This window comes from Notothenia coriiceps, unplaced genomic scaffold (assembly GCF_000735185.1).
Source record: "Notothenia coriiceps isolate Sejong01 unplaced genomic scaffold, NC01 NC01_scaffold00019799, whole genome shotgun sequence".
Classification (NCBI taxonomy): domain Eukaryota; kingdom Metazoa; phylum Chordata; class Actinopteri; order Perciformes; family Nototheniidae; genus Notothenia; species Notothenia coriiceps.
Window position 1 is genome coordinate 716,994 of NW_011352500.1, and position 25,063 is coordinate 742,056.

The window sequence follows — 25,063 nt, forward strand, 5'->3', positions numbered from 1 at the left end:
AGAGTGACACCGTTGTTTTCGCATATATCTTTAGAAAGACACGAGATATCCCAAGTTGCTTCGCCAATTATTCTGCAGGATGTTCTGACTCGGGTTCCGTAAAAAACAAATGTCTTGTGAGTAACCAATGTACTCACGGGAGTCAGGTAGGCTATATCTTGCACATCAAAATTGCATCTAAAAACTGTCCGTAACAGACTTGATAATTCAATACTATAACCCTGCAAAGACGAACAAAAACGCACGCACGTCGTCTATAGTTTGCAGAGTGCCAGCAGTTTCACTCTTTTGGACATGCGCACCGATGTTGCGTTACGGTAATGTCACCTGTCGTAAAAAATTTTTTAAAACAGAACCTTAAAGGTAGTGTAGTTAATTCACTTCGGAAACACTTTTTATTATCTTCGATGGAATGCTCTTAACATCCCGATAGCAATGAATAAATGAAATGCTTTGACAATAAATATATACAAATATTTCATCTGTGGAAGCCGTGGCGCTGTAAAAAGACCAATTATCTGCCCCGACCCTCGGCAGATAATTGGATGGCCTACCTGCCTGTCAGCCTTTCATCTCGTTCACAAATTTATCTCGTGCCCTCATTGGTCATGTGCGCGTTCGTGTGTGTTGGAGGAGGGGCTCTGTGGAAGTCTGAAGGAAGGGGCAGATTTTTTTCGGTTGTGTACTTTCAAATTCTAGTTTACTCGAGCTGGTTTCTCCATTCTTACCTACCCTAACTTTAACATAGTCCAGTAACAATAATATTCATAATATATATATACAAAAAAACGGTTTGATTAATTTAAATAATATTTAACACAAACATATTTTCTAAAATAAATGCTTAAATGGCTCTTACAAGATGTGTAGGTAAAAGCCACATAATGTAAGACAACAATAGACATATTAGAACGTGAAGTCTCCTTACCAGTGGTTACTGTAAGTAGGCTACATTTACTCAGTGGTGGTGTAAGTGTAAGCTTGAGTACATATTCGAGGAATTCGTTTTTCATGTATTGCTACTAAACTTTACTCCTAATTTGTCTGACTGCTTTATTAGTTAGCCTATTCATATCCCTGCTGAATAGAGACACAATTTTCGGATTTTAACTGAAAAAGTAATGATGGCTGACAGCTTCGAAGATCTTCATCCCTTAATTTGTTTGTATTCACTCTCACTACCTCCGCAGATCAGAGTCATGTTTCCTGAAAAAGGAAGTGAACAAGGCGACATCTATTTAAGAAACTTAACTTTACCCCTTGAAGGAATTACTCTTGGAAACGCCACTGAAATGGAGAACCAGACAATCTGTTCCATCCACGACTACCTCAACCACCACCTGCCGCCAATAGTCAAGAATCTCTCCATGGAACAGAACAGCATCCTCAAAGGAACTACAACCTTTCTCACTCAGTTCACAGCAGCTGTTAAAAAATCAAGAGAAGGGGAAGATGTGCTAAAACACTGCCACAGAAATATCACAACTTCAGACCATTTCAGTATGAAAAGACTCGGCCTCAGTATAATTTACTACACCAGACGTTGGTTTGAGGAGTACACAGAACCAACCACCTGTCTGGCCTTGACAGATTGAGAAAAATGTATCAAACACTCCTCAACAGTTATTTATTCATCTTATTATTTGTTGGTATGCTATTTAAGGTTTCCTATGTTTATTTATTGATATTTGCCAGTATTGATTTTATTTATATTGAATGATGTCTTCCACCTGGTCTATTTTTGTATTAATAAGTTGACAATAATAAAATATTTAAATCATACCATTTTTGTGTGATTTAACTCCTAGGAGACAATTTAATGTTATTTACTCTTCATCATCATCCCATAATCTATTACAATGCACCTTTGTTTTGAAACAGACATGCACACAAACACACGCACACACCTCAGGTATAAGATGCAGTGTCCTTGGTGGCTGCCTATGATATCAGAGACAGCACACAAACATTTGACATGCCCTCTTAACCCTATGTGCGTGTCACAGTTAGCCTGCACCTATTTTCCACCTCTGAGATGGTTTTTGGGATTGGTTGGTAGTTAATCAAATCAAATCACATTTTATTTATATAGCACTTTTCATACCCAAAGGTAACGCAAAGTGCTTCAACATAGACGATTTGCAAATCAAATCAAAACCTCTTCCCAATTAATAGTCAGAGTAACACATAGCTTTGTGTATATATATATATATATACACACACACACACACACACACATGTATATATATATATATATATATACACAAACACATAGTAACAAATAAATACAATAAGAATAAAGTGATAATAAAATAAGGAATAAAATCAGATTAATAAGTATACAATTAGAATAAAATGCAGTTAAAAGCAAAATTATAAAGGTGGGTCTTGAGTTTGCTCTTAAAAATATGCTCGCTCTCTGTTGCTCTCAGGTCCTCTGGGAGGCTGTTCCACAGTCGTGGGCCGTAATAATAGAAAGACGCCTCACTGTGGGTATGTGGTATGATTTAAAGGCCAGTACCAGAAGACCTGAGGGTTCTAGAGGCCTCATAGGTTTAAAGCAAATCCAATAATTAGCTAGGCCCAAGACCATTTGAAGCTTTTAAAACCAATAAAAGTATAACCTTGGCCAGAAAAGCTTCCTCTAGGACAGTGTCTCCAAATATTTTTAAACCCCCCTCCTCTTTAGGCCAGTGCAGAACCATTAAACACGGTGGATGCATGCCACCTTTAAAATACTGTTTTGGACTTTTCATTGAACAATAAATAATCTGGCTTACTGGAACAGATGTGAAAAGTACTTGGCTATTTCAGTGATAAAAGTTTTACATTCTCACGAGGATGGAAAATGTTTCAATATGTCCTTATCTATGATTAAAGGTGTTGCAATATGTGTATGGTGTACTGTAATTTATGTACTGACCATAACTGTATTGTTTAATAACTGACATTTTGCAATTAGTGTTATTGATAGCGCCAGCGCCTATTATATAATTATTTTCTTAAAAATATGAATTAACTAAAAGTCTAATTAATTAAAAGTTTTCTGTCTTCACGATCCTCCAATGCCCTACACACAGATGAGTCCTCTTCTTCTAAGTTACCGATGAATTTGAAAAATAGCTGTTATGAGTTATTATGGTCACGATAATTATGTTGAATCACATCAGTTGTGATTCTGGTACTGACAGCTTTCACTATAAGGTCCAAAGAAAAAGACACACACAAAAACACACACACACACACACACACACACACACACACACACACACACACACACACACACACACACACACACACACACAGTGTGAGTAAACGATGTTATCATTCTCAGAGAGAATCCCCATGCACAAAATTAAAATAAATCCTGAGATCGTGTGAGTTATTCTGTGTCAGCATACTGGAAATACGCAGTGGGAAATCCAAAAATGTTGATCATTATCTAAGGATCCCCAATAAAAGGGATCATCAATAGAAAGATGTATCACAGAAAGTCTCACATCTGCCTGCTACTGACTAAAGCATCCTGTTGTCATGAATTGTCGCGTTGGTAAGCATCTTGAAGTCCTTCTGTTTCTTTTCTGAAACCTGGCAGTCCTACATCTTCAACTTCTGCAGGCAAAATTTTAAAACACTTGAAACGTAGTAGCCTATGACAGAAGATCTCCCTTTCTCTGTTTATATGCGTGTGGTTTTTAAAAAATCTTCTTTATCTCCACTGTGTGATCTTTTATGTCCCAGCAGCTGTTACCATCTTCCTGTGCCTGATTATTGCACAAGCAGCATGCAGACCAAAAGACTTGGTTATGAAAAGAACCATCCAGCGTATGCAGACTGACATACGGAAAACTCTGACCGACCTCGTAAGTGCAATTAAATCTAGACTACTTTATTATTTATTCATTAAAAATGCCAATTTCTGCTCATTTATATATTTCTAATTGGGGAACTATTTTACTTTTTACTGCGCTACATTTATTTAATAACTTGAGATATTTATGAGATTTGGATTTTAAAATGTTTTTCCCAAATTGGGATCAATAAAGTACTATCTTATCTTATCTTACACAATAATAATGAATTCAAAACATAATCAACGTATAATTGATCAAGTATTATAAGTAAGATACAACTTTCTTTATCCTTTGGTGAAATTAGCTACCTGGCAGAAAACATAGCAACAGAAAAAAGAAGACATTGCCCAACCACTGACTTTTTGAACCACTTAAATCCATAAAAATAACTTTAATAGCCAAAAATCAGTATTTTGGCTTCAAAATCCGCACACAGCTTTGACACTTCAAATGCAGGGTCAAAAAGATCTCATTATACTGAAAGTGGTGCAGTTCAAGCATCACTAGTCAGTCCAACTTATCCCGGGTATTGGCATTTTAAACAGTGTATTGATATTACTTGCTGATATGGCCACATACTGACCAAGTGTGTCTCCTGCAGGCTCCAGTGCTTCCCAAGACCCCCTGCCACTCTATGAACATCACATGGCTGGTGGAGTTGGAACAACCCCTAACCGCTCACCGCCTCTCCCTTCTTCGCTGCTACATGCAGAACATATCCGCGATTGCCCCAGATCTGTCGAGGGACCTGGGTATGATCAGCCAGCAAACAAAGGTCATGGAGGATCTGATGAGTAAACCCGTACCCCAAAGGAACTGCAGCCTGCCCGCCATGGAGATATTGGAGGCCTCTCGGAATGTTAAATGTCTGCTGGAGCGTCTGGACGAGCAGATTAGCAAAGTAATATTAACTGTGTAGTGTAAATGTAACTATTTTAAGGATTTTTTTTTAAATGGTGAATTTATAATATGATATTTATTGAACTGCATTGAAAATAAAGCAAGTCAAGATTTTCAAAATTGTTGCTTTTATTGTGATTCCGAATCATTCAAGGCTTCTTTAAAACTTGTTAGGTGAAGACATTCGGGAACTTTGCAAGAACACGAAAAAAAAAAAAAAAAACATAGATGCAACACATAGAAAATCTCTTTATGTCTTAAAACAATAAAAATATAACACTTAATTGGTGAAGAGCCAACGTGAACGGATGCAGTCTGCAATGATTGTTAACATCATCATGTACAAAACCCTCAGCCTGGTATGACAAATATTTTACAATCAGAGGGGAAGGGAAAAAATAACAAACCAATCAAATGCTGCAGTGTTACCCTGGGGTATTTGACATAGGCCTATTGATTTGCGTCACTGTGAATGTTTTAATTGACATCAGTGATTACTGCTATCCCTATCTTACTGTATAGAGCAGCCTGTACATTAACAGGTCAAGTATTTTAATCATGTACAAAAACAAAAACAAATAAAAGACTGCAATCTGCAATCCAAAATAAAACACACAAAAAGCTGCACATTCAAGAAATAAGAAAGACCACTGTTGCCATTTTCTAATGTAACACTCAGAGTAAACAGGGTTGTTCTGCAGAAAAAGAAAGAAATATCCCAAAATCAGACATGCCGACTGCACATTGTCTTATTCCAAAGTAGGCAACAGAGCATCGTCAGTAACAAAAACAATGAACTATATGTCGGTTAACTATGTTATTTATTTGTTTTTGGGTCTGTTTCTGTCTTTCCACGGTATAAATTAGTGTGTCTACGAGCAGAAAACAACATAGGCAAATGTGACTTGTAACCTTACAACCAGGGTTTCGAGTTATAATCTGAGTTTTATGGGGTCTTTAAAACTAACGCAGCGTGTGCACACACACACACACACCCTCAGACCCCCCTCCTTATGGGAGCTCAGCTTCCATTGGCTCCCACATAACTCGAACCCTGCTTACATCCCTACGACATGTTTCCTGCGGAGAAGGACACCGACTAGAGTTTTTCAGCTAAATGGAAAATAATTACGCTGACCAGCAAAGCCCTGAGTGACTACCTTGCATTCAGCTAAGATCTTGTAACACTGTACATGGGAAATATGGTATATATAAGCTCTACTGCTATTTCAGTTAAGTTCCCTATGAGGGCTGTAAGTAATATTGCTCCATGATGCTGTGACCTGCCCAGTTGAGACCCAGGTATGTAACATTCATACTGTATTTAAGATGACTGCTTTTTTGTACATTTTGCAGTTGAATTCACTGGAAACGGGCAGAGCGAGCAGCGTATGAAGAAAAATGTTCAGCATGAGTGGAAAACCACTTGCAAAAAGGATTTCACCTGAGTAAATGATGGACAGAAAAGAAGACAAAGCACTTATCCTTGTCCTTATTAAAGCACAACATTGGTATTTTTCAACTTGGACACTATTCTAGTTTAGCCTTAGTGACTAATGGGTTAACATTTCTTTTAAATTGGTCATAGGGAGAACGCTGCAGACAGCAGACATGAGGAAGGCTACACACATCCATTTTATCTGCCTTCCATCAAGCTCACAATTCAAGATTTGTGTTTTTACATATAGAGCTGAAGACCATCTCATCTGCTCTTTGTCTCGCCTCATACTTCCATTGTGTATTTTTAAGATCTGTTATTTAGGTTTAACTGTTATAGATTGTACTGTTTTCGGGTGTTGCGATATAATAAATAAATGTACTTAAATGCTTGCTTTTGGCAATGGCCGGTTCAGAATGTTATTATTATTATTACGTCTCACAACATTATGTAAGGACAGAGAAATAAAATGTCTTTAACACTCACTTGATGCCGCTTGGTGTGCTGGTGTTGTCAGAGTTTGTTTTGTTGGAGTAAAGAAAGTGTAGCTTAGTGTTATCTTACAGATTTTAACATCATGGCTGCTGTTTTTGACAATGTGGATGTGACAAGATTTCAGATGGAGACATTTCCGGGCTAACAGACCAGATCAAGTGAAAGAAAAACGTTTTTATTCACTGAATGGTCCTTTCCATAATGCTGTCAGACACTTAAAAGAATAATATTTCACAATATGAGCATGTCAGTGGCCAAAAAGCACTTCAAGTAGAAATTAGACCCTCCAGAAAAACGCGATTCTGCGATCGCAGAATTTACCGCATAATCAGCAAAATGGCGCAGATTTTTAAAATCCCGCATATTTATCAAAAGGCCGCATAATCCCCGCATTTTTCCACACAAAATTGAGGAAAAAAAAGTTAACTCGTCTTGACGTGACGTCATCAGCTCGCGCATCACAGAATGTAAACAACACTGTATAGAGTGAACGTGTGGAGCTCACACGATAGAGAAAACACCAAGATGAAAAAAATCTAATCCATCTCATTTACCGACGAACATTTCAACTAAAGACCGGGCAAAAAGTGGGGGGAAACTATTCTGCACCCCGTGCAACTGTGTGTTGGAGCATAAGAGAAAATCGACGGTGACGACCCACTTTGATTCATTCAAACATTCGAAAATGCTTTCTGCTGCTGCGGACAAGAAAGCCAAACGACTCACGCTCACCGAGGCATCAACCTCCAAAACCCTTTCGAGGGCTACAAGAAACGAAGTGAGTTGCCTACAAGATTGAAGCTGGTCAGTGTGTGTGTGTGTGTGTGTGTGTGTGTGTGTGTGTGTGTGAGAATGAGGCGGCGAAGTGTATGTGTGTGTGTGTGTGTGTGTGAGATTAAAATAGCCCAATTGCTTTTACAATAAATAAACATTGAATGTGTTTAATTGAATAGTAAAAGGGTTAAACGTTAGTGGCAGGTTGTGTGTGAGAGAGAATAAATAAGACAGCTCAATATTTAAAAAAATTGTTATTCTTTTTCCCCGCATATTTAGCATATTTCGCAACTTTCCGCATATTTCGCAACTTCCCGCAATTTCACCGCATAAAATCACATAAAACCCCGCATATTTAATCGCATAATCAAGGATTTTAGCCCGCATAATCAAGGATTTTATCCCGCATAATCAAGGATTTTAGCCCGCATAATCAAGGATTTTAGCCCGCATAATCAAGGATTTTTGCCCGCGTTTTTCTGGAAGGTCTAAGAAATACACTGACAGTGGTTGATTTACGGGAAGGATAACATTGCAGCGCTCTCCCTGCACGACCAATATTAAAATATTGTTTTCCCCATTAGTCACTTAGATACAAAACCATGACCTTGTTGAAAAATATCAGTTATACTTTAAGCACAAGTGATTTTCGTGACCACGTTTCAGGCAATCCTCTACACTCCGATATAAAACCTATATAGGAGGTTTCAGAGCTGCCACAAACAATGCTACTCCACCATCTCCTTGTTATGAAAGCATCTTATCTCTACACTTAAACAACTGCTAGAGAACATAAGATGAACAATCACTCAATAATTCTCTTTCCAACACATTGTTGTGCTTTCACATCATGCAAGTAATTTTTTATATATATTGTTGTTCACAAATAAACAAAAAGTACCACCTTTCGATAACGTTTTTAAAAGATCTTCTCCTGATATAGGCGAAGGTAGACGTAGTTGTCATTAAAATACAACATAATAAAGCCCTTTTTGCACTATTGTTATAAAAGTAATGTAAAAGATAAGGCCCCCTGTGTGCATTATTCCCAAGAATCAACGTACAACACAACAAGTGTAGGACCGTCGTACATACAGAGTGAAAGTAGGACACACCTAGCTCGCATTTTTTCATTTTGTTTATTTTTCAGAGAGGTGGAGGATCTGTGGTGTCCTTGCTGAGCGGCTGTAAGGTGAACTAGTGATATGTCATTTTGATGATTGCTTTAAAGTTTCAGGTGTTTTTTTTTGGCCGCCTCACCTCAGAGAGCGAGGCTACACGTCTGTGTGTGAAACGGCCTGGATGGCTTCTTCAGGCAGGAGGGACGGATCGCTTAGGATGGACGTGTTTGTGCTCAGCTTGCGAAGAGTACTCAGCACCACTAAAAAAACAAAACAAGAAACTGCATTTTAGTTACCAAAACTGGACTGTAAAACAACATTTTCTTTACAAGATACAACTGTATCTGTATGGATGTACTTGATTAAAAAATGATTTGGAAGCTCATTACTTACTAACTATGACTGACATATTTGTGGTTACTTGGTGGGAGGTGATGCTTGGTCTATTTGGAAAAAGGTTAATGTTGGCTGTTATTTTGCATACTCTGAGCAAATGTGTCATCTAAAAAGACTTTCTTTTATGACTGCTGAATTTAATATTTGCATTTTTTCCAGAATGCATAAGAGCCCTGTTTTTCATGCCAAGGACAGTGACTCAGGGGAAATTTAAAACCTGTCTCATAACCAAGCAGATCTGAATGATTACATTTGAGGGGGCAGTCCAACCTGTAATGGAGTAAAACAGTGGAACGATAGCTTTTTGGATTATCTCTCCCAATTGTTTTCTGTTAGATTGTTCTGTTTGTTTCTAAGCCCGATAGTAGAACAAACTATTGGGGCATTTGGCCTTTTTGGAGGTTTGCTTTATCTGAGTTTAGTTTTAGTTCTTTACTATTTCCTGCAGCAGTGCAGGCCCAGCCTCCAGCGAAAGGCTAAAACTGCGACTTTACTGATAGAAATCTTTGACGTCACCATTATCAGATCCAAGTGTCAAAGTAACACTGAGTCAGCAATACAAAAGTATTTTTTGAAATGGGAGGAAAAAAACAATTAGAAAGTGATTTTACACATCAATGGAAAGTTAGATTCACAGTTACATTTTCTGTCATGGCATGACTGATTGATGACTACATGAAAAAAATGAGACCTTGACAGTTAGCAGGTTTTTAACCATTACACACTGTAATGATCTAACACTTTGCAGTTAGAACAAAACTGAACTGCAAATGCTCTGACTATTGATCTGTTTTTTTGCAACCATATGCCCCTTTGCAAATGTATGAATGATTCAGACTAAGTTATCAAACAGTAAGTCATTTTCTGTGTAATGTCCAATTGAGCACATGTGTGAACAGATCTCCGCTCATTGTCCGGAGATTTCGCGGTAAGGAAGTGGGCTTTTTGATTTTCTTTGTCGGCTAGAACACAACCGGATGCAAACAAATATCTAAGGGTGAATAAAAGTGGTCATTTACATAAACTGGAGAGAGATTAGGAAATGTTTTTCTGTAACTGCCGAACTAAAGACAAATTCAAGGAACAGCAAGAGATGGTGTTGTTAATGACCAATTCAAGAACAGTTATGTGACCGTTGTGTATTCCGTGCCTCCTGCAGGCTCTACCAAAGCGCAACCACTTTCTTAAACTGAACGTAGTGTTTCCAGTAAGTGAGTATGGGTCTGACAGACATCTCCTGCTTTGTGATAACATGATAACCTGGATATTAATGGGAGTACATGAGGAAAAACTGCGATAGAGTAAGAAGGCTTGTGATGTATAAAATATCTGTTCTTCTGGATTTCCACCTGATAGTCCTTTACTTACTGGGTCTGAGCACTGGGAGGGAGCAGTGACGATCGACCCACTGCAACGTGGTCTGACACAGCTCTGCTCTGCTTGTGGTTGACACCATCTCATTGAATGAATCAAACAGAGGCTTGATAATGATGCTAAACTATAAATGGATGATGGTCAAGGATCGATTACACTACAGAGTGAGACAAAAACTATTCTGCCTGACCAACTGTAAGAGCGCAAGACTGTAACATTAACATATCAGAGATAATTACTGCACCTGATAGCAAATACATGGCTTCTGCATTTGTTAAAAAACAAAGCAATTTCCCTTCCTAAATACAGTGTCTTGTACAACTTAATGTACATTTTTGGTTATATACACCTTACCTAGGTATGGAAGCCCAGAGAGACAAGTGGCTAAACAGATCTTGTGATCCATTTTCTAGGTTTAATCTTAATTAATGGTTGCCCCTGTGCTCATGACTAAAGAAAAAAAGGCAACAAAAGCCAATGTAAAATCATTCATGTTTTCTCCATTTTAAATGTCTCTATTCACCCATATATTGTGGGTTAGTAAGGTGAACTTGCAACATCACTGTTCATTGAAAATAAAAACTCACGTGGTAGAAAATATGAATGATCTTAGGTTTCTTGAACATGGTGTAGTGGTGCACTTCAGCCTCTTGTGGCCTGAATGAGTAAAATAATAAAAAACATTTGGCAAAATAGTTTGTTTTGATGACTGAAAGATGTCTTGGTCCAATCTTTGTTCAACCTTCTTTATAGATGAAACAAAAACAGCTAATAAAGATCATCTTCGCACACCTGTTCTTCAGTCATAAACACAGGACAGTAAACTATTTAGATCAGACTTAGAAAATTGTTCACCAGAATTGTTCTTCTTGCATCTCACTGAGCCATATTAAGGCTACTAAATGAAGTTGAAGAGGTCTGTATATAACCTGGACTTAAAGTAGATTGCTTGTCCTCAACAGCCATTGGAAGATTTTAAAAATGTTAAATGTAAATTGTCCTCTGTTATTAATAAGCAGCAATATGCATCAGCCGCGTTATGTAAGGATACAATCCAGAACTTCCAGTTCTGCAGAGTGCGGTTCTTCACATATTCTTTGAACCTCTCCTGCATGTGTTCGAAGCGGTTCCTCCTGACGGGCACCCCTGTCGCAGGCAGCTGCTCCTGACACGAGCTGTGGTTGAGCGGAAACATTTGAGTGGTAATCAGTTAGGTATCTGTTCAACTTTTGTATATCAGACGAGAAGTGAAGCATATAGAATGATTTGAAATACTTAATGGAGGCGTTGAGCTCCTCTATCTCCTCTCGTAGTCTTTTGACCTCCTCCTGCATCTGCTGCCTCTCCTGCTGGAGCTTCCCAATGTGATCCACAGTCTTTTGCAACGTGATGGCATTACTGATCTAAACACAACGCAGTGATAATGAATATCATAAGGCAGATTGCAAAGTAAATGTGTATAAACTATATATAGCAACATGAACAACAATAATGGTATCCTGAAAAATAACTAACGATGAGTTTCATTATCCACTAACCGACATATTCTTGATTAATAGTTTTGATATATAAAAAGAAAAGATATTCAGTTTGATATTATAAACACAACATATATTCTTTATGACAAATGATTGTAATGAATAATCCTTAGATAAAAATGTGTATTTCAAACGATTAACAGATAAATCAACTACTCATTGCAGCTCTAGACCTGCATCTGTTGCAGAGGTTTTAATAAGACACAGGTGTAAACACTTACATTGGATTGGGACTTTAAAGTAGGGATCAGGTTGCAGAGTGTTTTATAGCCAATATTTATATTTGATCGTCTCTTTTGCTCAGCAGATATGTGTGTTGTCCTTCGGCTCTGTCACACAACAGCAGTGAAAATATTAGGCAGGCTTACTGAGATTGTATCATGGGTTACAGAGGAAAAAGTCAAAATGCTACTTATGTATAAACAGGGTTATACAATTGTCAAGGGATTTAATCCAGCCTTTCTTAATTCATTTTCAGCATTGGGATTGCCCTTTTCATGCTTTAACACAAATTGTCATTTTTTTATACATTGCAAATATGTTTTCATTAAGTGTCCCAAGTCTGCGAGAGGCCAAAATGTCATTCAATATTCATATCCACACACACCATATATTTAGCATGAATGCAAATAAACGGGTTAATGTTAAGAAACAATGACGCATAAACACAAACCTGGTTTTGTTCAATCTTCACCAACGTTACAGTGCTGCTGCTGACCAGCGACTGGGGACTAGGAGCTTGATCTAACCCACACGGGGATCCCTGACCTGATCCTGGCTGACTGTGACCTGGAGAGAACAAAAACAAACCAACTTGTAACGAGTTGTGGGTCAACACTTAAGATTTTCTTTTTTGGAGCTTTATTCTCACCGGCACTGGAGGAGGCTTTTTGATTTTTGCGGTTAGAAGACTTTTCTTTGGGGACTATCAGTTGTGGCGACTTGTGAGACACAACGTGAAATCCAGGAGCCTGAGATGCAGGAAAAGAGAACAAATTGGCAGGATAAAAAAAAAAGAGGACAGAGAAGTAAAAAAATATGACTTCACTCTGATCCTTAGTAAGGTTTGTATTTTACATTCATGCATTACCAACGACAGGAAAATAACTATAAAATGTAAACGTTGCCGTTTTTAAAATGTTCCATTTGCAACTCAAATCTCTTTTGAGGATGAGACATCAAGTTTAAGTAAAATCTCCTGTATATATAAAAGGTTAATAAAAAAAATAAAGGCCCACAGAGGAATAAGAGCTGAAAACATACCCCTCCAAGTTGAGAAGGAGTGATGACTACTCCAGTATTATGGACGTCTGCTTTCAGAGGTGTTGGTGTAACAATAACAGCGTTGGCATGACCTGGGAAAGGGGCTGAGAGGATGAACATTGACAGTGAGGCGCTGCTGGATGACTTTTATGTGCATTCATACGTGAACATCTATTCAGGAGTTATCATTTTTGACATGCTGCCACTTCCTTTCTTCCTCAGGGGATTTTGCAGAAAATAAACTATGTGGTGATTAACATTAGTCTGTACAAGTTTCATTGTACGTTGACTATGTAATGCAACCAATTGTTGTACAAGTTATTTATTATATTAGCTCTATTAAGTATTTCAACATTCGTATGGTTCTAGTATCTTGAATAATGTTTTTTAAATGTGTTTCAGATTTTAATGAAAAAACAATATTAAAGAAATAACATGGTATTTATTTGCTACAGAAATTATTTTCCTCGTTTTTTTTTAACGGTAATAAATTCATAGGAAATGTACTTGCGTACACTTCAGTGCTTACAAAAGGCATCATTGTGGCCTAAACTACAGTGACTACAACATTGTGAATCAAAATACTGAATAAGAAAGGCTTGAGCGACATTTTGTGTAATTTAAGTTAAAATGACACAGCTCCACTGACAAATCAACAAGGTAAAATGCACATTTTCTCGAAATGCAGAAGCAATGTCTTGATTTTGAGTTGAGAAACAACAGACCTGTGAGGATGAGGTGGGAGGTGGGGAGGGTGTTAGCAGGAGCAATCCTTTGCACAGGGCGATTTTTGTTGGAACTGGACGACTGAAAGGGGCGAGGCAGGACAAAAGTCTGAGGGTGCCTGACAGGAAGGGCCGGTAATGGAGCCAAGGACTGCAGTTGGGAAGGGGGAGGCGGTGCAGATATGGAGTTATACTCTGAGGCCTGGCTGAAGGTGGAGGCTGCATCGCTGAGTGGGACTGTAGAGGGGGCGGTGTGCGTCTCATCCAGCGCTGAGGTATTGTCCAGCGGTGAGGGAACCATCGAAGCTGGTGCTGAGGTCAAGTCCTGACCAGAAAGGCACTGCAAAAACGGATCCTCGCTTAATGGCTGAGAGACTGAGGAAACCACTCTTGGATCACAGGGCGCCACCTGCCCAGGAAATAGAGGCATGTAGTTTCTTGCATAGGCAGAATCAGGATCACCACCCCCAGCACCTCCTGTTGGACTGCTTTGACTGGCCATGGGAGAGGGGATGGGCAGAGGGCCAGGAGGGGATATGTGGTTGCTCGTGAGCATGCAGGACATTAACTGGGTCTGATAAGGAATGACAAAGGGAAAAGAAACAAACAAAATGCAATAAGAAAAGAGATACAATTCTGTGTAAGTTCATAAAATATGTACATTTCATTTTTGTGCTAGTTAAGATTATGACAACAAAAGGGTTTTTACACACTCTGACCCCGTGTCTACATCGCAAATGAAGCGACTCTATACCGCTTCCATCGGAGCATTTCAAAGTGTCAAAGGGTAAAGGGACTTCCCATCCACAATACAGAATCAACCAATAAAGAGGGAAGGGTAAACAGAAGATAATTGTGGAAACATTTCTGTCAAACTAAAGCATTTGTGTCAGTGTTCACTTTCTATTACATTCTATAGACAGTTCAGGCAGATGCAAAATGCCTTTACCACTAAATAAAAGAGGCCACTATTTCCCCTCCACTGTCTTTAAGTGAGTTTAAGAATTCTTTGTTTAATGAAGTTCATTTGTTAATCTAGGTTCAGGAGCATGGCCACGCCTCAACCCCATCGCTAATCACGGCTAACTCTTTTTATATCCGGCCAGCATCCGGCAACCGCTTGACAGGCAGACCGCGATTCACGCCATGCGTCATCACGGTTCAAAACATCTTTAGACGCTACTACTAAAGCTTTAAACTCACCATGGATCCCGAATTGCTGATCAACCGGCCGGAGTCATACGAAGATCCATGCAACGATCTTTTAGAAACCGGTTATCCGCCATCTACGGCACAGCAGTCGGATCACAGCCAAGCATCCGAAAGGAGCCGCTTGTCCTCGGCCGTCAGTATCCCACACACCAGCCGTCACTTCCACTCCCTAACACATCTCATATCTGCCACAACCTTCAGTCCGCTTTAAAAGAACCTCACACTGTCGATATCTTACTGGCTACAGAAATCGAAGAAGGATTCATGATAGGCCCATTTGATAATCCTCCCTTTCCCATGTTTCACAGACTCCCCTACCTCCTCCATCTTCTCGACGATCACCCTGGACTCAATGTCATTCCAACCTTCTCTACCCTCAGAGAAAATACAAAGCATCACTCTTCTCCTGTTAAATTACATGCAGGCAGACAAATGCACGAAACGTCAACTGTTAGCCCTCCTCGGCCACCTAAATTACAACCATTCGCATAACACCACAAGCAAAACCTTTCTTGTCAAACCTGCTGAACAAAGTTGCATCTGTCCCCTCCATCCACGATCAATTGGTTCTAGACGATGCTTGCCAAATGCATCTCTGGCAACATTTCTTGTCTTCATGGAATGGCATCTCCTTCTTTTATGACGATTTCATCACCAAACCCGAGGATATTCAACTCTTCACGGACGCAGCTCCTTCTGTAGGCTTCGGCGGCTACTATGCAGGGAGATGGTTCTCTTCCGCCTGGAGTTCATAGCTCTCAATTCACAGGTGCTCTCTCCTTCATCTACACTTCACAAACTGTACCCAATCATCATAGCTTCCATTATTTGGGGGCACGAATGGTCAAGGAAGCCATACTCGTCTACACCGATAACAGTGCAGTCTTAGAGATCCTTAACAAAGGCCGATCTCGTTCCCTGGTCATCATGCAGTTCCAGCCCAAACTCACTTTAATCTCAGCTCAACACACATTCCAGGTCATCAGAATAGCATCTCTGAGTCTGTGTCTTGTTTCAGAAATTCTGAAACTTGGCCCCAGAATGGGATCTTCATCCCATACCAGTCCCACCATTTTCAGCAAAAACATTCAATTAAGTCCACAACTGGAAATGCTCTCTCACTCTTCACGGGAAGCCATCCTCAACAGCCTTGCCCCAAGCACCATGTCAGCGTATCTTACAGGTTGGAATTGCTTTAAGGCATATCACGGCACATACCAGCTACCATTCCACACTTTGGACGTCATATCCATCTGTAATTTCATTACCCTGTCATTCCATCCGGAAATGCCAGACCACCACCACTCAGACCTACTTGGCAGGAATCAACTTCTTTATAAAAATAGCCAGTGGCCAACAATGTCCTTCCACGTCCCATTTCTGATCAAAGGCTTGCGTAAGCAGGAACCCTCCCTCACCGCCAAACGACTGCCACTCACTTCTGACCTTCTCAGCCTCTGCAAACATCCTGCGTATTTCTGGGATATTCTAAGAACATTAGTCTAGCCATTCCTTCCAAATCGGTGCAGCGTCCACATCGGTGTAGCGTCCACAGCGGCGAGACTGGGCATCTTCGATCAAACCATCCAGGTCCTCGACCACTGGTTATCCCAAGAAAAACACGCTTTCATCTGCAACAATCTAAACGATCTCAGACATGCACACGCTCAACTCAGCTCCATTTAATCTGATTCTATTGGGGGCCCGTAATCAGCCCGAGCGGATCATGCCGGTACTACAGGGAGAACATCAGAAAGGATGATGGCATGAAATAAAAGCAAAATTAATTTTAAATGTTTTGGATTCTAGAAAGGAAAATAAGTTGAATGTTAAGCAGAGGAATAAGTAATGTATGAAAAGTGCTATGTGAATACATTTTAGTAATATTATGTTACATAGTTGTGTTGTGTAACTACATTAAGACAGAAACATGTTAGAAGATGTGACAAATGTGACCCGCTCTATCGAAATCAGTCGGAAGTCGCAACGGCTCATTTCAAAATAAACGTGGATTTGCATAAAAATAATAGTTTTTCGGGGTGTGGGTGTTTTGTTTGATTATATTAACTAAACAAAGTCTTGGCTTTCAGAATATGAAACTTTTATTTCCAAAATCACACGATAAAGACATTTTTGAAGCTTGTAATCCATACGAAAATATTTTCCGTCCGCATTACTTTGATCATTTATTAGCCGCTAATAATCAATCAGATCGATGGATTCCAGAGAAGAGGAAACTTTGAAGGCCTTTTTCTCAAAATGATGACTCGGTGAAAGTCATTATATAATGTGACATATTTTGCTTAATAAAAAAGAACAAAAACAATCCTGATATCATTAGAAAGCTAGGAATCTCCTCTTTCCAACAGTGTACATAACTCAAAATGTGTCTTCGGGTCAATGCGACCGAATTCGATAGAGCAAGTCACAAATATCCTCATCAATTGACCAAAAACACAAACAAATTGAGGAAAAATAACAGTCGTTGGACAAATCTCCTGCTGGTGGTGTGTGTTAGGGGATGTGGCTTTAAGTGTGTTTACCTGGGACCGAGAGCTGCTGCTGGGTAGAGGGGTGACAGATGGTGCAGTGGGTAAAACAGAGGGGAAGACGGGCGGACGGAGGCTGTGAAATAAGTCTGGAACAAGAGTCTCTATGTTAGCTAGAGGTTAGTAAAACCACACTACTTTGTGCGTTAGGCTAAGCAAACTGCTTTTCCAGAGTTACTAGAACATGTGCGTTGATTCCTGTAAAGTGTGTGTGCACCACTACTGCAGCTACAGGTGGTGCCTTACTCCTACCTTGCAGTGGATCAAAGGAGTCCATGAAGTCTAGGTTAGGTTGTAAAGGGATGAGTCCAGGTTGGATCATGTCTGCGTTCCCAGCATGGGCTGTAGAAGGTAAAGAGGCAGAGATAAGGAGAGGAGGGGGAATACAAAGTAAATTACCAATAAGTAAAGCAATAGTATCCCTCCAAAATGATCATTTGTACATCTCTTACTTACCCTGTGTTACCTTGAATCAGAAATCGGAGTAAAGACTTGATACATGAAAATAATATTAGGGCCGTTTTAACCGCATCAATACTATATCAAAACATACATGTTTAAACTCTCATACATCACATTTCTAAAACACTTTAGACTCGCACAGACAAGAAGCATGCCTGTGCATGAGTTTTAAATAGGAAGGTTTTAGCTAAATACATGTGTTTGGGAAGCAGTGAGCATATGAGTGGATTAATTAAACTTGGAAACAGTTTGGACATAGTCTCAAAATATTTATTTCTTAATAACAATACCAGTTTTGAGATTTGTATTTACTAAGTTTTGCTGTTATTAAACCCGGCCACTATAAGTAATCAAGTTCAGAAATTCTTCAAGTCTTTAATGTTTTTTTCAACAGTTCTGGGTAACACAGGGGGTTAATATTCCTTTAAATTACTGAGAAAGTAGGAGACAATAAAAATCTATTTATGATGTCTTTACCACATAAAATACAATGCTTTTCTCACCAATCTCCCTTGGATTAGGCCATGCTATGTGCTGGTGCGAGGCCAAGGTTGAGAACAACGTGTCTGAAAACTCAGACATCAGAACATCCATGTCAAAGAGGGGGTCCATCTCCATGGGGGCCGGCATTTCATTATGCCTACGAGGCACACGGCGTACAGCAGTCTCTTCATCCTGATAAAATGAGACACGGAGCATGTCTGGAGAGACTTCCCCAAACAGCGAAAACTGCTCCTCGGGTCCCTTTGGGTGTTCAAAATGCAACCAGCAAGCCAGTTAATGACACACAAGCATGCAGTGTTCAGTACAGCAAGCATGGGATACACTAAACTATAAACAACACTTTGTATCCACACGTCATGCACTAGAAACACATTTATAAATGCATATATATACAAAATATTTTACTCTGACAGCAAGATCAATTAAGTGAAACTAGTCAATAGGAATTTGTTTATATCGCTAGGTTTATCCATTGAAAGGTATGTCATAATGTGAGGGTGACTGGGTTAGCATGGGTTAATTCATGTTGGAGCTAAAAGCACTTTGGTGGGTTGAACATGATGCAGTTTTACATACCTTAAGTAAGCTTGAGAGGTCATCATCCTTGTGCTTTTGTAACTATAAAAGAGATAGATATTAATGTTAATGAGCAGTGAAACATATAGGATTACGTACAGAATACCCAGTATCTCTCTGAACCATTACAGAGCCTTTATATACACAATTGAAAAATAGAATACCCTTTTTTTAAAGTATGTTCTCCACTTGTGGTATTCTCTGATGACAATTTCAATTCTTCTTTTCAAGCATTTCCCCTCTGTGGCAATGCCCTTCAAAAAAAGAGGGAGATGGGGAATAATTGAAGTTACAAGTGAAACATAAATACAAGTGTTTAAGAGAGAACATAAACAAATGAATGGAGGAATTCAGTGACAAGAAACAACACAACAAAGTTTGAATTGCCGTTGCGTACATCGTCCTCTGCAGGACGATGGACGTCCAAGTCCATGTTTCCATCCAGGGGAGTTGCAAAGTGACACACAGGATTCTCCCTTCTCTCCACATCTGGGGGCAGAAAAACAACTTCCATGTCACCCCAGGTGAAATGCACAGTGGTTGTTATTCATACTGTTGAATTACATTAACAATTAGGGATGAGACAATAGGATTATATGCCAATTGCCAATTTGCTGTCATGGCGGAGCAGTGACATGAAGAGCTTAATTTACAAATAAATACAAGAATTATCATGTAAAACTTAACAGACTCAAACAATGTTGCCATTCATTTATGCAGAGGGTTTTATTGTGTTTTACGATTGCCTTATTTCAGATGTTTTGACACTTAGGTACTTAACACAAAAGTGTCTGTGTAAAATAACTAACAGTCACTGTAACCAATCCACTCGTGGCATGTAAACGAACAATAATATTGCAGCAAGTTGCGAACAGGGTTCACATATGATCTTAAAATCATGAAAAACAAAACCCAGTTAATCATTTTACAGATAATGTTGCGAGTTCTGTTAGTTTGTTATAAACCAAACGTATTAACCAAGAAGAAAAGTAAAGCGTTGATCCTGACGTCTTCTCGCCCCAGCTTGATGAAAGAGATGTTAAAATTCATGTCATATATAGGTGACCTATCATGCAAAATGCACTTTTGTACGTCTTTTATACATGAATATGTGTCCCCGGTGTTCCAGGGAACTCACCAAGTGTCAGAAAACACAACCCTCTCTATTTTCCTCCATACCCAAATCTCTTAAAAAGGGGCTGCAACGGATCTGATACAGACTGATCCAGATTTGAACACTTCTATGACGTCAGAAGTGGCGCTACGGCTATTGGGCCAACTCCACCAATCAGGAGGAGACAGCCACGGACATTGCCGTTCGAAATAGATGCTGTAGTACATATGCCAGGCCTGTAGATGGTGCTGTTCTCACAGAATCAGCCCATGCAAAGACAGTGTTAAATTGAGCGAAATGAGGAATGGCTAAAATGCATGATCTGTTTGGTATTTTGAAAAATAAAAAGTATAAATATGCCTTATATAGGTATGGTCCTACACTATATTATTCAAATATAGCATGATAGGTCCACTTTAAACTAAATACTAACAATGCAGTGTAGACGCTAGGGCTGCTCGATTATGGCAAAAATCATAATCTCGATGATTTGGGTCAATAATTGATATCACGATTATTCATTTACTTTGAAAACATGAATTTATTGAAAAAAAAATGTGAACAGTATGTTTTTAACAGTTACATTACCCGGAACTTTAAGTATAATTCAACTGAAAAACCAATAAAAAGATCAATAAAAAATCAAATAATCGTTTTTATTTCGATTATGTTGTTTTCATAATCGTTGCAAGCCAAAATCGTAATTGCGATTAAAATACGATTAATTGAGCAGCCCTAGTACACGCTCTATGGAAGACAAATGAAAGTTGAACTCTTACAGTGCATATACCAGGCTCTCCATATGGCGTTGTTGAGACGGATCTTGTCTCTCCAAAGCAGTTTTAGACCTTTGAAGTTTTTCCATTTGGGAGATACCAACTTCCCACTGAAAAGACAAGGACATGACACAAGTTATTTTATGATACACAATTGTTGGCTTACTTGCACAAGTTCATTAATAGCTCAATAATAATTAAAACGTTCAAAGATCTTAATCCTCAGCAGAATAATCCTTATTCTATTCTTGCTTGTGGAGGATAAAAAACCTTTTCAACAGATTAAAAGACTTATTCTAGCACCCTACAAAAACACCTTATCTGAGAATATTAAAAAAGTTTGTTTTATCAGTAATCTTATATGCTCTATTTTGTTAGGGATGACGGGATTACAACATGAAGCAGCAGGAAAAAATGTTTTGTCTCTCCCAGAGGCTTTTAAAAAGTCACTTTGAACCTTGTCAATTACTTTAACCATTAATAAGAAAGAGAATGAGGCTAGCTCGCTGTAACACTGCTCCAGCATCCATCACTCAGTAAAAGGTAAGATAGCACGGCTTAGTAACAGGAGTTCCATGTCTGATGACGGACTTATCTGAAGGTGGCTTCTCATACCAGTACACTAAGCCCTGGAAGAATGCCTCTAATAAAAATGACACATTGTACATTCTGTTCTTGCTTCAGGAACAGAACAACGTTAAACTCTACCCTGAGGATCTCAATGTATTCAGTCTATGGTGTACACATGACTTAAAACAAAAAAGGTTGCTTGCACTGGCAGTGCAACGAAAAGACCTCCAGAGATAAAGCAAGCAAAACAAACAAGCATCTGCCAAGGCCACGCTCAAGTAAGATTGATAACTACAAGTTTGATATGGAAACAACTGAAGTTTAGAGTCAACTGAACAGAGAGCTAACACACGTGCACTATCAAATGAAATCAAGGCCTCATCGGAGGGATTCATCACTATTATGGTTACAGTATGTGAAACTTTTTATTACAGCACAGTGGCATTACGTAACCAAAGCTGTGGGCGGTCTGATAAAAAAAAAGTGTTTTTAAGTCAAACAGACTATAATAAAAAAATGAGTTGCAACGTGTTGGATTAAAAGTATGTTGCCTAAAGAATGCTGAGTGTATTATTATGAATGGATCATAACAGTTATATGCACCGACATTTTAAAATGTTTGTCAAATAACATGACTTTAGTTTAGGTTTTCTCATTTAAAATCTGCTTAGATAGGGAAATGTTTACCACGATCCAAAAGGGTGAGCTCAGAGTTCCCCTCTTTCCTTCCTTCCTCTTCCTGTCCAGCCTTTCCCTGTTGTCATTTATGTGCTTCATTTTTTTATGAATACTGTTTAAAAAGCTTTTCCAATAAGTAAGCGGGTAGTACAATTTGAACAGAGAAAAAGCTGTATTTTACAGATCCCCTGATGTTCTTGTTGTTATTAAAGACTCTTCATGTACGTACATAGTCATCACTTGAGTTCAAAACAACAGCAGAACAGTAACTGGTAGTAATGCTCTCCTAGTCTATAAATAGTTGAATCCAAGTTGGTGCCATTTGCAAAGTCATAGGGAATCCCCTGAGCAGCTGGTTCTGTAGCCCAGTAGAGTAACTAGATTAACTACACTACAGTAAACACAGAATCATGGGTACGAGGGTTAAGGTACAAAGACTATGGATAGGTACCTCACATTAAGCCCATTTACAAACAATCATCTTAAATGTGAAAAAGCCTGACTGAACAAGTCCTGAACAGTGCCTGCTGCCAGTGTTTCAACACTATCTAGACAAAGCAGTATCTCTCTCTGCCATGAGAGAAGCCCTTGTCTTTTGGTGCCAAAGCTCTCATTGCATCTAGTTTTGGCACAACACCACCGAACATGAAAGTTAGTTCCTGGTTGCTTGTTTAAATCGTTCCAACCCAAGTTAGAACAATGATCTCTCTTTTTAAGAGCAACGAGAGTGTGATCTGAGTTTATCAGGCCGTGTCACCAGTCCTCATGTCCCAATAAAAGAGTACCACATGACATTTACTACTAGTACTATACTGAAGTATAAACACGAAGTGATTTGCAATTGTCTGTATATCTCTAAATGATATACTATCATATGTATATACAGTATAGTACTATAAACCTATATACCTGCTACTGCAGTATTTTTGACCTTTTAAAAAGAACATTTTATAGAGAATTTGTTATATTGTTTATATTTGATATGCTATTTTTAATTTAATTTTAATTTTTAATTGTCAACTCTATTCAGCTTCTTAAGTATTTGTATTTTAATGTTGAACACACTGACCCTGTAACTAAATAATTTGGGATTGATAAAGTATCTATCTATCTATCTATCTTTACTTGAGTGTTCCCATTTTAGGCTACTTAATGCAAAATAAAAATAATATGTTTTTAAAACAAAAACATTTGATAAGATCATTTAAAAAGGGTTTTACAACTTGTTTGGCTCGGGACCCATTTCAGATGTATATGTATTGTTAGCATTTCCTCTTAAAATGGTTATTTTTAAATAACTGCTTGGGGCCCGAAGAAAGAAAATTGAATGCATTTTATCGGATGATATGAAATGATGTACAACCGCAGATTTATTAGCGGTTATACATCTGTATTACATCCTATACTTAGGTAGAATTGAGTGCAGCACTTGTGCTTGAGTATGCTTACTAGTGGTATACCTACTCTGTGGTATTGGTACTCATATACATTGTATTTAAAGATGTTTCCCTTGACCAGAATCATGAGTGGTCAAGCAGGAAGTGACACTAAGAGGAGTGACATTGCTGGCCTCGGGACAGCAATTATTGTCCGATCCCTTTCCTTAATGTTCTGATGTGAACAGGGTTGAAGAGGTAACATGAATGGTTATACGGGGGGGTTGAGATGTGTTATTATTACAATAACATACCTGTACGCTAGAGTCATGCATTCAAAGAGTTTGGTCAGTGAAGCATCTATGGAGAGGTGGGACATGCTCGCCTTCCCAAAATGATAAGTTTGACAGGTCTGTTTGTTGACAGTGTCGAAGTCGTAGCCCTTCTTCGGAGGGTGCTCGATGTGCGGCGAAGACACCATGAAGTGTCCGCTGTGGATGACCTGGTTCTCCAGTCCGTCCGCCCTGATCAGCAGACCCGGTGGAGGCTCCTCCGCATCCGAGTCTTCATCTTGACCCTGCTTTATGATCGGCGGAGGGCGCCGGTATTTGTACCGTAAAGACATCCCTCTCCGTCTGTAACTCACCACACAAATAGCTAACGTTAGCCAGCAAGCTAGGACAATAAAACTCTCTTTTTCATGAGGCTTGGCAGTTTCAGCCTGACTCCCCGTTAGAGTTTTTCAACGTCATGCTGCGGAGTCCTGTTGATCCGTTGCGACGATTGTAATGAAATGCCTAAGTTAACTTGTTGTTGTCTTAAATAGTTGACGTAGCTGCGAGTCGCAGCGACCAGCTGGCAAAAAACAGCCTTCAGCTCCTCTCTGTCGGAGCAGGAAGTTCCTGTGCTGAAAGGATTCTGATTGGTCTGAGTCAAAGCCCCACCCGCCGCACAACCTTTATATATACAGTCTATGCGCACAACTCAAAAATAAACCTCCGGCGACAGGTTGCACAGCACTGAATGAAGACAACTGGCAGTGTGTCACAATAATCTAGACTCAGTTCATTTACTTGAACATTTAAAAATACTACATTATAAGTGAAAAAAAAATCATAAATTAACAAGGTGGGTAATTCACTTCAGAAACACTTTTTGTTATATTCCATGGAATGCTCTTAACATCCTGATAACAATGAATACCTTAAATACTTTGACAATAAATACATTAAAAATGTCATCTGTGGAAGCCGTTGCGCTGTAAAAAGCACAACCAATTATTTTAGCCGGGATGGCCTACCTGCCTGTCAGCCTTCCATCTCGTGCACAAACTTATCTCTTGCCCTCATTGGTCATATGTGCGCGTTT

General features: G+C 39.0%; 1 protein-coding gene across 2 annotated transcripts; it reads right to left on the minus strand.

The window, feature by feature from the left end:
• Window positions 1-8,584: 8,584 nt before the first annotated feature.
• Window positions 8,585-24,574, minus strand: mlxip (MLX interacting protein). 2 transcript variants are annotated; one of them, XM_010779122.1, is made up of 17 exons: window positions 24,010-24,574; window positions 21,075-21,181; window positions 19,579-19,670; window positions 19,346-19,435; window positions 19,182-19,223; window positions 18,605-18,776; window positions 17,892-17,981; window positions 17,634-17,728; window positions 13,879-14,452; window positions 13,154-13,257; window positions 12,762-12,861; window positions 12,564-12,679; window positions 12,112-12,219; window positions 11,628-11,755; window positions 11,404-11,527; window positions 10,347-10,476; window positions 8,585-8,842 (listed from the first exon to the last, which is right to left on the minus strand). In XM_010779122.1, the coding sequence occupies exons 1-17, from the start codon at window positions 24,318-24,320 to the stop codon at window positions 8,736-8,738; spliced, it is 2,490 nt and encodes an 829-aa protein (XP_010777424.1). In that variant the 5' UTR covers window positions 24,321-24,574; the 3' UTR covers window positions 8,585-8,735. The 2 variants fall into 2 exon arrangements, with proteins under 2 accessions (XP_010777424.1, XP_010777423.1); XM_010779121.1 differs by having other exon boundaries at window positions 18,605-18,845.
• Between the last annotated feature and the right edge of the window lie 489 nt (window positions 24,575-25,063).